The sequence below is a fragment of the Trifolium pratense genome, linkage group LG4 (genome assembly GCF_020283565.1).
Source record: "Trifolium pratense cultivar HEN17-A07 linkage group LG4, ARS_RC_1.1, whole genome shotgun sequence".
NCBI classification, from domain to species: Eukaryota; Viridiplantae; Streptophyta; class Magnoliopsida; order Fabales; family Fabaceae; genus Trifolium; species Trifolium pratense.
The window spans coordinates 16,798,411-16,811,694 of NC_060062.1; the positions used below are offsets into that span (position 1 = coordinate 16,798,411).

At 29.4% G+C, this 13,284-nt stretch overlaps 1 protein-coding gene and 1 long non-coding RNA gene across 2 annotated transcripts; one reads left to right on the plus strand and one right to left on the minus strand.

The window, feature by feature from the left end:
- The first annotated feature begins 608 nt into the window (after positions 1 to 608).
- On the plus strand, positions 609 to 4,064 carry LOC123919899. Its single transcript, XR_006813358.1, has 4 exons — positions 609 to 801; positions 940 to 986; positions 1,394 to 1,464; positions 2,937 to 4,064. It is a non-coding gene; the product is annotated as an uncharacterized LOC123919899 (long non-coding RNA).
- An 854-nt stretch (positions 4,065 to 4,918) lies between these two features.
- LOC123919900 (xyloglucan endotransglucosylase/hydrolase protein 31-like) lies at positions 4,919 to 7,913 on the minus strand. The gene is made up of 4 exons (XM_045971925.1): positions 7,594 to 7,913; positions 7,377 to 7,477; positions 6,835 to 7,052; positions 4,919 to 5,857 (listed from the first exon to the last, which is right to left on the minus strand). Exons 1-4 carry the CDS (start codon positions 7,829 to 7,831, stop codon positions 5,497 to 5,499), a joined length of 918 nt encoding a protein of 305 aa, XP_045827881.1. The 5' UTR covers positions 7,832 to 7,913; the 3' UTR covers positions 4,919 to 5,496.
- Positions 7,914 to 13,284: the final 5,371 nt, after the last annotated feature.

Here is a 13,284-nt window from a genome sequence, read left to right on the forward strand (position 1 = left end):
TTGACTGGAATTCTGATTGACCGCAATTCTCGATTGTACGAAGATTGGTGTCTTGACTCTAGTCATCATATATGAAGCTCAGAGTCATTTTCAATTGTGGCTCTTGTGGTCTGTCTTGACACTAGTTATCACCTAAGCTAACTCTTTACGTCAAAATGACATGAAGTCCAAATTACACGACCTAACTGGAAAATACATCAAAATGACTCAGAACCTTTAATGATCACCATATTAGCAGGGAATAATCCAATTATCAAAAGCCTAATATCGTCGCATAAAATTAGTTACTAGCTATAATTGCAAGAACTATGGACATATTTAAACTTAAAAATAAAATAATATAGTAAAAAAGAACTCAACACAAAGCCCACGTTTCAATAGAGAAAAAAACTACTACAATTGCAAGAATGATTAACATATTTAAACCTAAATAAAATAATATAGTAAAAAAGAACTCAACATAAATCCCACATTTCAATAGTGATCAATAGCCCAAACAAAAGAAAATGAATAAAGCCAAGGCTATTTGTCTTTCAAACATTGGTTTACAAAAAAAAAGAAGTCCATATTACAATGGCCCAAACCCTGTAACAAAAAAATGGCCCAAACCCATTTACACAACCCTAAGTATAAAAGATATGATTGAATGCTACTACGCCAAGGACTATAAATGTACGGTCGCAAAGAAATATACAATGTACAGCCGCTGCTCTCTCTTTTCTTCTCTTCTCCAAACTCCACTTCTTCTTGTTCTTCCTATTCTTTCTCTCTTTGTGATGGCACATATGGCGTGAACTTCCGGTGAGATTGTTTTTCATATTCTTCTTGTTCTTTGTTATCCTTATGATAATTTTTCATTTTTTTTTCTATCATTGATTTTATTTATTTTTTCATAGATGATTTTCTCCTATTAATCTTGTGTTGTTTTCTCTCCACTAGATCTATGAGGAGCGAAACAAAAATTGATTCGTGGACTAACTTCATAGGTGTGACTGATTGGAAATCATCAGTGATCGCTTTTTCTATTCCTTTGATGTGCTTTGATCTATTTTTCTTGTTGACCATTTTGAACGTAATCTCTGATTTAACGACCGTGATTTCTTTGATTATTAGATATAGATAAAATTGTGAGCATAAAATGACCTGATTTTTTCTTGTATTTTAAAAAGGTATAAAATAATGAAATTTATATATTTTCAGCTTCTTTATTTATTACTGTAGTTAAATTTAAATTTATTTCTTTAATTTATATAAGTAACATAATTTTTTTTATTTGAATTTGCTGCATGTCAAAACATGGTCTAGTAAGTGTCTTGAAATTTTATATACAATTTCCAGATATATTAGTACTATGTGGTATGACTTATATAATATATGAATATTACTTATATAGGTGGAGGAGAAGAAAAGAGGAAGGCAAATTAAAAACGCGGTGATTAGATAGATTTCCGTTTTTTTGAACAGGTAAGTATGGATCTAATCTAAGAGTAAGTTTGGTTAAGATTATTAAAAAACACATTTTTTTATATTTTGACTAAGTTCTGTTTGTGTATAAATTTTGTAAAAATATATTTTGTCAAAAAATTTACTTATATGTTGAAAATAATTTTTTTTCGTTAATTAGCTTTTGAAGAAAAACATTTTTAATAGAAGAGAAGGTAATACAAAATCTCGTTCATAATTTTAACCATACACAATAGTTTATGTTATTCTTTTATTTTTCACAAGTAGATTATAGATTATGACATTCTTTAAAATATCTAAATTATTTAATATTAAAATCAGTTTTCTTTTTGATCTACATTCTTGCCTTTATTTTCCTTGATTATATTAAATAAAGTTTCTAAGAAAGTTTCATGTTATTGTAATATATTTGAAACATAGTTATTCATGAATTAATTTAGCGTTTAAAATGTTATATATAATGTATATCACATTAAGTAGCAAGTTGTTGACTTTCTCATTATGCTGTTAGTACTTGGGGAGCTTCATAAAGAATGAAATTAATCACCTTTGGCTTTAATTAAAAGAAATTTTTTGTTGGAGGTTAATTGTGTAAACTACTCCATAAACAATTATAGAAAACTTTAATCGTCGTGAATACCAAATTTATTGAAGATATATATAAAAAAATGCCAATTTATCACGATTCGTATTAAAAAAATTAAATAATAAAAATTTATATATTATTATTTGCTAAATTTTTTGTAGCAATATATCTTAAAACATCACGTGTTTGATTATCAACCCGTATGTTCATTTCAATTGTTCAATTCTTTGCTCTTTCTCTCACAGAAAATATTCGAGTTTCAAGTAGAGTAACAAACACCTCTTTCTCAAGATTTTATTTCTTAGAAGGAATGTTTTAAGAAGTGGTTGTTACTCGACTTGAAGCTCGAAGATTTTTGAGAGTGGAAAATTGGACTATTGAATTGAGTAAATTGATTGATAATGGAACACGAGATGTTTTAAGATATGGCTACAAATTTTTTAGGAAATAATAAAATGATTTTTTATTAATTAATTTTTACTATTACTATGAATTATGATAAATTAGTAATTTTTTTATACATCTTTATAAATTTGGTATTTCATGACAACTAAAATTTTGTATAATTGTTTAGGCAGTATTCTACACAATTACCCTCGAACAAAAACTTTCGTTCAAAGATAGAAGTAATTAATTTCGTTCTTTATGAAGCTCCTTCAAATACTAACAATAAGAAGAGAAAGTTGGTTGAACTTTCTACTGAATTTGATATACATCATGTTTAACATTTCAAACAATGAATTAATTAAAACTTAAATATGATTTTGGTCCTCGTAAATATGACTCATTTTGATTTTGGTCCCTTAAAAAAAACATTTGATTTATACCCCTGTAAAAAAACTTGTTCTACCAAAATAATGTTGTACTGAAATACCTCAAATTACAGAGAAGAAGATCTAGAAAATAGAATGATTTCCGAAAGAAATTAAGAAGCATGAGACAGAGGTTAGTTGAACTTTATAGGATAAATGTATGAAACTAGATGAAGGGGAAAAGGAGGATGTTGAAACTTTTGAGGACATATATACAGATGAGCTTGAGTAAAATGACAATTGGTTCTATTTATCGCTTTAATATATTCGGCGCCTGTCTTGCTGAAGCACATGCTGTAGCATTTTGTGTAGCATTGTGTTCACTGCGTGCCAGATTTCAAAGGTATTAAGATCTTTAAATCCAAAATTTGATTTCATAGTAGTAGCCTTACAAGAAGAAAAATATGTGAAAACTATGAAGATCAAAGAATTGCAAAGTTCATTAGAGACACATTAACTTATGGTGGTTGATAAGGGTTCTGAAAGATCAAATCAACAAGCATTTATGGCACAAATTAGCAAGAAAGATGGCAATAGCAAGAATTTCAAGAAGAAGGGCAAAGGCAAACACTGGTCCAATAATGGCAAGTTCAGGACATATGACAAATCTGAATCTTCAAAGAGAGGAGGTTTTGTCAAGAGTCACAACAAAAAAAGGTCTTTGATAAAAGTAAGGTACAATGCTATAATTGTGACAAGTATTGTGTCCATACTTTGATATGCCCAAGAGAGCAAGTGCAGCTCTGCAAGTAATCCACTCAGACATATGTAGTCCATTTGAAGTCCCTTCATTAGGTGAAAGTAAATATTTTATCAACTGTGAATTTTATGAAATTCATATTCATTATAACGTTAATCATGACTAGTGGCGACTCCAGGATTGTTAGGGAGCCTGGGCAAATTTTTGGAGGGAATTTTATCAACCCAAATTTCGAATATAGAAATATTTAGACTCTGTTTTTCAATATTTAATTTTGGAAGAAATTTTTAAACAAGAAATAACATGCAAGAGTATAGTCATGTTTCCAATATAATTAAGGCTCAACTAAATAAGAGACTACAATGAAAACTGAATCCACATCGACGTATATAATTATATTAAACTACTTATTTATACAATCAAAACAGCTTAACAAATTTTAAAATTCAAAACACCATCAAGTCATCAAACAAAGATTATAGATTGAGAAGGTTTTAGGTTGTTAAAAATTAGAATTAATTGCATATTTGATCTGTTATGTTTATTTTAGGTTTCAATTTGGTCCCTTTTTTTTTAAAAGTTTCAAGTTGGTCATTTTCCTCAAATTTTAGTTTAAATCGTAGACTTTTCTAATGAATTTGCGTAAGTAGACCACTTAGGAGAGTACTATGTGAATGTTTTAGAAAAATTAACTCAAAATTTAACAAAAAGTTAGAAAAAATTAACTCAAAATTTAACGAAAACGACCAACTCATGTTGAGATCAATAACATAAGGAACCAACTTGAAACTTTTAAAAAATAAGGGACCAAATTGAAACCTAAAATAAACATTAGAGACTAAATATGTTTCGTACGGTACCTTTACGAAATACGTTTCTTTCTTTTATTTTTATTTTTTCTTGTTTCTTATTATTACAAAAAAAAAAAAAAGGGCAGCCCAGGCATGTGCTGGGCATGCCGGACGGCATAATCGCCAGTGATCATGACTAGTTCATCCACCATGGACCAAGAAGTGGTCCATATTTCTCACCTAGTCTCGTACCCTACAATTTCCATAAATCACAATTTTATCTCCAATATTTTTCTCAATTAACATTCGGGACAATATATTTCGACAATTCAATATAATTTAGTTTTAATCAAAATTATTGATCACCTACCATAAAATAAAACACACATTTATTCATTAATTGACATCATTTTTCTATTAAAAATTATGAATGATGATTAGGGGAGGTAATCAATCAATAATTGTTATGGTGGTCCAATGTAAGCAACAAAAATCCAAAATCAAAAGGATATTCATATAGTACAACATGTCCTTTCTTTCTTTTCAACCCGCACACGTATATAGATTTAGAAAAGCATCAGAATCAATTTATTTCATCAAACACACACAAATACAACAAAAACATTCCAATCATAAAAGAGTTTGGACGTTCAACCGCTCTTGCAATTACACTTAGCTAGCGGGACCATCACAAAAAACCCTTGAAAACAAACTTTCACAACTATAATATTAAGTGTAGAGAGTATCAATAGTAACACACACTCTTCGACGTACACTTTTCAACACACTTCTTTCTACATATTGAAATATAAGATCGCATTAAATTATGTGGTCGAGCATAATTTTAATGGACCTGTATAAATTTCAATTAACGAGAGTGTATTGAAAAATATAGGTGAGAGTTTGTTGAATATATAATATAATATCAACTTCGAATAGAAATTCACACTCTGGACGACACACTTAGAATTTAGAAATTCACACTCAGTTGAAACATCAATAGTCCTCAATCAAGATGAGACAATGCAAAGAAGTCCTATTTATATTTTAAATGTGAACTGAATTTTGATTAGACGACTACTGATGTTCCGATTGTGTAAATGCGAAGAATCTTGACCGAAGGGCATCCGGGTTCCAACAACCTTAACACTCAGGGATAAGATTGTGGTCTCTTCTAGGGTCATGACAATAATTATACACCATATGATTATTTTGGACCCATTGCATAGCCATATATTGTTGAGGGCTAAGGCTACTATAGCCAGATGGAGAGCCAGAGGGAGATTGACATGAGGAAGGGCTTTGTGTGGTACAACCTTGTAATTTGAAATTTTTGTACCTTCCAACAAAGGGTTGGTATCTATAATCTGCTTTGTATTTTCCATCTTCTGTTGCCCAAGAAGATGCATCCCAAATTGAACCATACACATACATTGGTCTTGAAGGGTAGGTGGCATCACTTTTCCTAGGATACCTTCTTATGGGAACATCATCTACTAAAAATCTGCATTTGTTGATTTTTCATTATAAGACAAAATAGTTAGCAACTAACAAAACCATATCTACAAGCAAGATTATAAATAGAATTAATGATTAGCACAGGTGAAAAATCATAGTCATCATCCAATAATGTGCTATATGAATTAGCCAAAAATAGAGAGATATAAATATTTTAAGTTTACTTATACAATGTGTAAACAAATTTTACACAACTAATGATATATTTTACCCTATTCTCATGTTAAAATTTTAATTTCTAAAATAACACTAATGATCATTTTACAATTATTTTCAATAGAATAAGAGCACAACTATTTTTACATATATGTGTAAAATTGTTTTACCATATTGTTTTACCACTAAGCTCTTTTTAATGTTCTAAGATTATTTTCTCTCTTTTAATTTTTTGCTCATCTTCTAAGATTATATACTTACACAAATTTTTCTCTCTACATGTTTTCATAAACAACTCTTACAAAAGCTCAAACAGATTGATAAGGACACATGTATAGTTTTTCAGCCATGCAAAAATTCACTCACCCTTGTATTAAAAAATATATATTTTATTTAAAAAATATAAGCTTTAAAATGACATGACTTGATATTTCCAAAAGTTTATTTATTAGGTGAAAACCAAGAATAAATATGAATTGTACATCATAGGAAAATGTTAAACAGTCCCCCGAACACTGTTTAAGGAACCAAATATAGTAATATCACATTGAAGTTTGTGCAGTCAACGTCTCGAAAGTGTAAACAGTGTTATTTTTAATTTTAAAATTTTCTTTTTTGGTTTCCTTAACCAGTGCCCCGGGGCACCGGTTAGCATAACCCTATTTATAATTGTGAAACAAAATTGTCTTTTTCAACTAAATTATTTTGAAAGAGCCATAAACATACTCATAACTACTAATGTTGATGAAAATGATCAAATATATATAATAAGCATAAGAATGAATGAAAAATAATAATAATAATTACATTATCTCACTGGCTTTCCATAGAATAGCATAGTTGTGAAAATCTTGAGTTGGGTCAAACCAAAGATGAAACTGCATCTCTCTTCCTATAACATTCCTATCTCCACTTCCTTTGATATATACATTTGTCTGCAACACATATGGCTTACCTGGTGTTGTGCCAAGAAACTCAATGTCAACTTCATCATGGTTTCCTGGAAAATCTTGATTATTTGAAAGCTGCAATTACCAAAAAAAAAAGAAAGTGATTTGAATATTTACTGCCTCCGTCTCACAATATAAGTTATTTTAGCAAATTATATACAAATTAAGAAATTCAGTTAATTTTTTTTTTGCAGAGGGATTTTTGCTAAAATGAGATAAATATATATATTTTTTGTCAGAATGACTTACTTTCTCCGGTCTCATATACAAGTAAATATCATTTTTTAGATTTATTGAATAACTGATGTATATTGGGATGGTGATGTAATTTTAACCTTTACTTGATTATAAAAAAATTTCAACTTTAGTCAAACTTATTATAGAATAATTTTGGCTTACATAGAGAGAAGTAATAACTCCAGCAGTATAGCCAGGTTGAAGCTTAATATCAGCACCAAAGTATCCAGATTTATATGAGTGAAGTGACTTGAATCCACTACCTATGTTACAAATATTGTGTCAGATAAAACTCAAAGCAGACAATACCTCATAAACATAGTGCAACAGACTTGAGGTCGAAAATCGAAGTAGAGACAAAATTTATTAATTTAAATACCTGTGTTGGAGTCAAGCCATATTGTTAATGAGTTTTGGTCCAATTTTTGATGTTGAGGTCCCCAAAGGTTTCTAAAGCCTTGACTAAAGGAAATAGGACTAATTTTGGAATTAGGGTAGTAGCCAGGTGAAGGTGGACCCTGAGCATTAGAAGAAAAGATTGTGAGTGATAGTATAAGAAGACATAATATAGGAACCATATGAAAGAAATTAGAGGGTGGTGATGATGATAATGGCATTGTAGTAGGGAGCACTAAACAGAGGACTCTGTTTGAAATGCAGGGGAGGGGCAGAGGATAAGAGAGGTTAGTTGATTTACATGTTATAGTATGGCTACACACAGTTGGATATATAAAAGGATTTTGTGACCCTACATTACCAAAAAGGTGATAAGTTAGTTGATTGAGGAGTTACACACTAGGACAAAATTTATCATATTGTTTTTATTTTTTGTTTTAAGTGTATAACAATAACTGTTTGACAAAAAGCTCATTAACTAAATTCAAATTAACTAAATTCAAATTTTTATCATTAACTAAAGCTCATTGACTAGTTGTGTACATCAGTCGTTTTGTTCGACTTATCACGTTGTGTTATAAAAAATATCACTTGAAGAGTCCGAGTTTGATTTCTAGTGAAAACAATTTTTTATTAGATTTTACTTATTTTGCGTCTGAACTCTGAATTAATATACTCCCTTTTTCTAGAAACCAAAGAGTTAATAAAAGAAACTTGTAAAATAATTCAAGTTATGGTGTGGACCTTTTGCTTTTATTTTCTTCAAGTGATGGAACTTCCTTTTTCAAGCAAATACTTGTTTTTGGTATACCTAATATACATCATTTGGATGGTTAAACATGGAGAAGGAATGATATTGATATGGTGACCTATGATGACTTCTTATAAGAGGGAATGGATAAATTTAGATATATAGATATGTGTGGTACTGTGGTTGGCCTTGCAAAATCTTTGAGAATAATTTTATTATTAACATTTGGACAAGGTAATATATTGAAGAGAAAAACGTGAGCAGTGTATCTCCATGTTTTTCTTTGGGAAATGTGTAAGGAAAGGATAACTTTGTCATGATGAGAATTTTCCTGTGGTGCTTTCTCAGCACTCAATTTCTTCATGTAACTATGTAATCAAGGCTTCTTTTTTAGTTCTTCACACAACTATGCAAGAATATCTCTCAAGGTTAGTATGATGACATTAAAGTCAAAATTAGTGTTGCAATTTGATTGTATGTACTATTCATATAAACTACTTTGATTATATATTTTTATTAATATATAAAGATAAATAGTAGTATATATGATTTTATTAGATTTGTCCTGATGACTGATAAGTAATTTCAAAATATCAACTTTTCATAATTTTTAATAATATACAACTAAAAATATTAAGGTTCAATATGTTTTTGGTCCTTATAGTTTTACGGAATTTTCGTTTTAGTCCCTGAAGTTTGTTTTCACACTTTTTAGTTCCTGAAGTTTCATTAGTCAACGGTTTTAGTCTCTGCCGTTCACATGAGTTTAATGGAGGATGACGTAGCACTACCACGTGTATTTTTTATTTTTTGGCTTGCCACCTCAGCAATTAGCTTTTTTTTAAAGAAAAAAATTTCAGTGCTTTTTTTTAAAAAAAAAAATCAGTTTTTTTTTGCACCCCCAATCTCAGTTAAAAAGAAAAAATTCCTAATTATTTGCAATTTCTTCTCTAATTAGTTGGTTTTGTTATAACCAAATTTCTATGAATGAAAGAATTTAGAAAAATAAATAAAAATAAATTTAGTTAATTAACAATTAAATTGAGAAAAAGAAAATTTAGATTAAACAAATTGTTAAAAGACCATAAACGCAGAATAGAACCAGTAGAAAAGAAAACGCTATGAACGCAAAACAAAACCTAGAATCCAAGGCGCCATAAACCTCCCAATCTTCCCAATTCCAGAAATCAAAACTGAAATTGCATTCGGTTTAATTTAATTAAATTATTAATTTACTAAATTTATTTTTATTAATTAACCAAATTGTTAAAAGATCATAAACCTAATTTTTCTTTTTCTCAATTTAATTATTAATTAACTAAATTTATTTTTCTAAATTCTTTCATTCATAGAAATTTGGTTATAACCAAACCAACTATTTAGAGAAGAAATTGCAAATAATTAGGAATTTTTTTTCCTTTTCATTGGGATTGGGGGTGAAAAAAAAAACTGATTTTTTTTTTTGAAAATATAAAATACACATGGCAGTGCCACGTCGCTGCCACATCATCCTTCATTAAACTCATGTGGACGGCAGAGACTAAAATCATTGAGTGATGAAACTTCGGGGACTAAAAAGTGTGAAAACAAACTTCAGGGACTAAAATGAAAATTCTGTGAAACTATAAGGACCAAAAACATATTTAACCCAAATATTAATTATCAAAATTGTGCATTGACAAGTATGCAATAGTCAAACGTGATATTTATTTTGAGACGGTGGGAGTATTATTTTTAGATAAACTTAGGTATTGTACATTATTGTAAATATTATATTTCTAAACAATTGGGATTTATTTAACATGTTGATATTTTTTTTATAAAATACTTTTTCATGCAAACTGGTGGTGAAACAAACATTTGACCAATTGATTAAAGATTTAATTATTTATGCATGAAGTAATGGGTTAGACAATGTTTACTTGATGTTAGGGAATTTTGGTTTATCCTTTATAGTAATTTTTTAACTATCTTCCTATCAAGATTATGCATTTTAGCACTTCATTGAATATGTTGAGTTAAGATTTCATCTATTTGTCCCCCGTAATGTAAGCGAATTTTGGTTAATTTATCCCTTCACTAAGCAGGGCCGGTCCTGAGTATTTGGAGGCCCGGTTTAAATATTAAAAATAGGTCTCTAATAAAAAAATGTTAAAAAATTAACAAGAATCATCCTTTATTTAAATTATAAATAAGGGTCTTGGTCCCCTTAAACATGTGGTCACGAGTTCGATTTCATGGCTCATGCGTATGGAGAAAATTCGGTTGAGAGGGGAGAAAAATTCTAATCAAAACGTGTAATTATTATTTTTTTAGGTGATTAGGATTTTGTTTACTAAACATATGATATTTTATGAACATTGGTAATATATAACTACTATTATAAGACCTCAAAATTAATCTATCGAGTACGTTTGATATTTTATAAACACTAACAATATATAACTATTATTATAGGACCTCAAAATTTTGTGTTGGGGCCTTCAAAATTTTGAGGCCCGATGTCGTCGCACACCCTACACCCTATAGGGGCCGGGCCTGTCACTAAGCATGTCACGTCATCATTTATGAGAAATCTCAAACCAACATGTTTCACAAGCGGTTAAAAGAACGAAATCTTGACATTACATGGATTACCCTTATGTCATTTTAGCCCCTCATTGAATATGTTGGCTTAAGATTTCGTCATCTTGTCTCATGTAATGTTAGCGAATTTTGGTTTATCTCCCTCATTAAGTATATCATTATTTATGAGGAATCTTAAGCCAACATATTTCACGAGAGGTTAAAAGGACGAAATTTTGATATAAAAAAATAACTGAAAAAATAATATTACAAGAAGTAAATCAAAATTCACGCAAAGGTAAACACTATTTTACCATAAAGTAATTAAGGCAAGTATTCTATAAAATAACAACTACTAGTAACCTAATTCTCTTTATATCAAGGTTAGTATTGATAATTGGTATAGTAGATCAGATTTTAGTCAACATTTAGCACTTTGGAATGAAGAGGGATTCATAAACATTAAATTGATCATGACTTTGTGTACTTAGCATGCTTTTGACCTTTTTTTTAAATTAGGAATATCAAGCACATTTACTTGCATGTCATAAATTTAATTCAGCAAATTTATAGTTTGTGTCCCCAATACCAAAGACCTTTTGAACTTTTCTATTGAACATTCAAACCATAAGTTTATATTTTATTTGTGTTTTTAGAGCAATGTTAAACAACATGAAGAATATGACATGAAAGGGTGAAAAATCAACAAATTTGTTTGTTAATCTTTGATTCTCTATATTTAGCATTTTTTGTCGAACTTTGCTTGTAATTAGAAATTAATTTTCAGTTGATCTAGAAATTAGAAAAGCATAAATTTCATCCTTAGGGTAAATAAGTGGGTTATCAGAAGTTCGAACTCCGACTCTTGCATATATAATGTGATGTCCCACCCAACTGAGTTAAGCTCACAGAGACAATCACACTAACTTATTTAATTAAGTCTTATGTATAAAACTTCAAAGAAAACCTACCTCAAAGTAGTTAGCAAAAATTGATTACGACCATTATATATTTTTTTAAAGGGTGTTGAAAAATTGCCATCTAGTGACATTTTTTAATCTTGAAATTGTCGGCAACTTCATTAAGTCGCCATAACTACAATGCCCAAGTTGAGTGTAGTATGTAAAATTCTTAGTTCATGAATGAAAGAAGATTTTGCTTTGTCAAAGGAAAACATGCACATCCTTATTTTCAGACACATACACATGGTTTGAAGGAACAAATTGATTGCTCAAATATTTTTGAATTGCACATACAAAGATGGGTATAATAGTAATTCTTCACTAGGATAGGAATCACATTTTAGGGATTTATTTTGTTTTATATACATACATACAATAGATTATTGTTGATGTAAATAACCTAAGTCTTGTTAAAAAACAATGTAAATAACCTAAGTTTCAAGTTGTCATATACTTTTTTCTTATAGGTTTCCATCACTTAGTATGTGTTTGGTTCTACGGTGGACATATATAATTGATTTTGACAGAATTGAGTTTGACAAAATTGTTTTGATAGAATTGAGTTTGACAAAATTGATTTATGTTTGGATATATTCATACAAAAGTGAGTTGAATAAAGAATTTGAGTGTAAAAATAAATTCTAGAATCAGAAGCTACGATTTATAGCTTCAAGTATAATCAATTCTATTTTTGAGAAACCAAACAATCCAAAATCAATTCTATACGTCTAGAATCAATTCTGGTTGCTCAAAAATTGAAACCAAACATAAACTTAATCATATTTGAGGGCCTCTTGGTATTAAAATGTGGGCACCTATTTGAATTAGCCATATTGTAATAGTTTAATCTCTTCTACTCAACTCAATTCTCCTTGATTTTTAAGCTTTTGTATATTTTCTTTCAAAGGTCTAGCGGCAATTATGAGTTCGAATTCGTGTCACAGCATATCAAATTCCTATATATTCATAACAATGTATCTACCAACTGAACTATGTTTATATGCATATTAATTTATTGGAAAATGTTAACTAATGTCTTCGAGGCACTAGTTAATGAACTAAATATGGTAAAAACAATTCTTAAAACTTATATATTCTACTTTTAAAAAATATTATTTATGCAAAATCTACTTATTTTGATTTTCTTAGCTATTGTCTCGGGCTCACTAGTTAGCACATAGTTTATTTAACTTACTTAAAAGAAATGGAAACATTTGAACTACGCAACTTCTTGTCTACACTACAAGTAAATGAAGTAATGCATATGCCATATGTTTCGCGGCTCTGTTTCCTTGATTTATGGTTATGGAGCAAAATAATTGTCAACCCATCCATGGCTGTGTTCTGATTATGAAAATACTTCTTGCTCTCTATACGTATCAATAAATATATATAT

Coding starts and splice junctions, on each gene's coding strand:
- LOC123919900 (XM_045971925.1), bottom strand. CDS start 7,831: ATGCCATTATCATCATCACCACCCTCTAATTTCTTTCATATGGTTCCT. Junction 7,478..7,593: donor ATGGCTTGACTCCAACACAG/GTATTTAAATTA, acceptor TTTGTAACATAG/GTAGTGGATTCAAGTCACTT. Junction 5,858..6,834: donor TGGAAAGCCAGTGAGATAAT/GTAATTATTATT, acceptor CAACAAATGCAG/ATTTTTAGTAGATGATGTTC.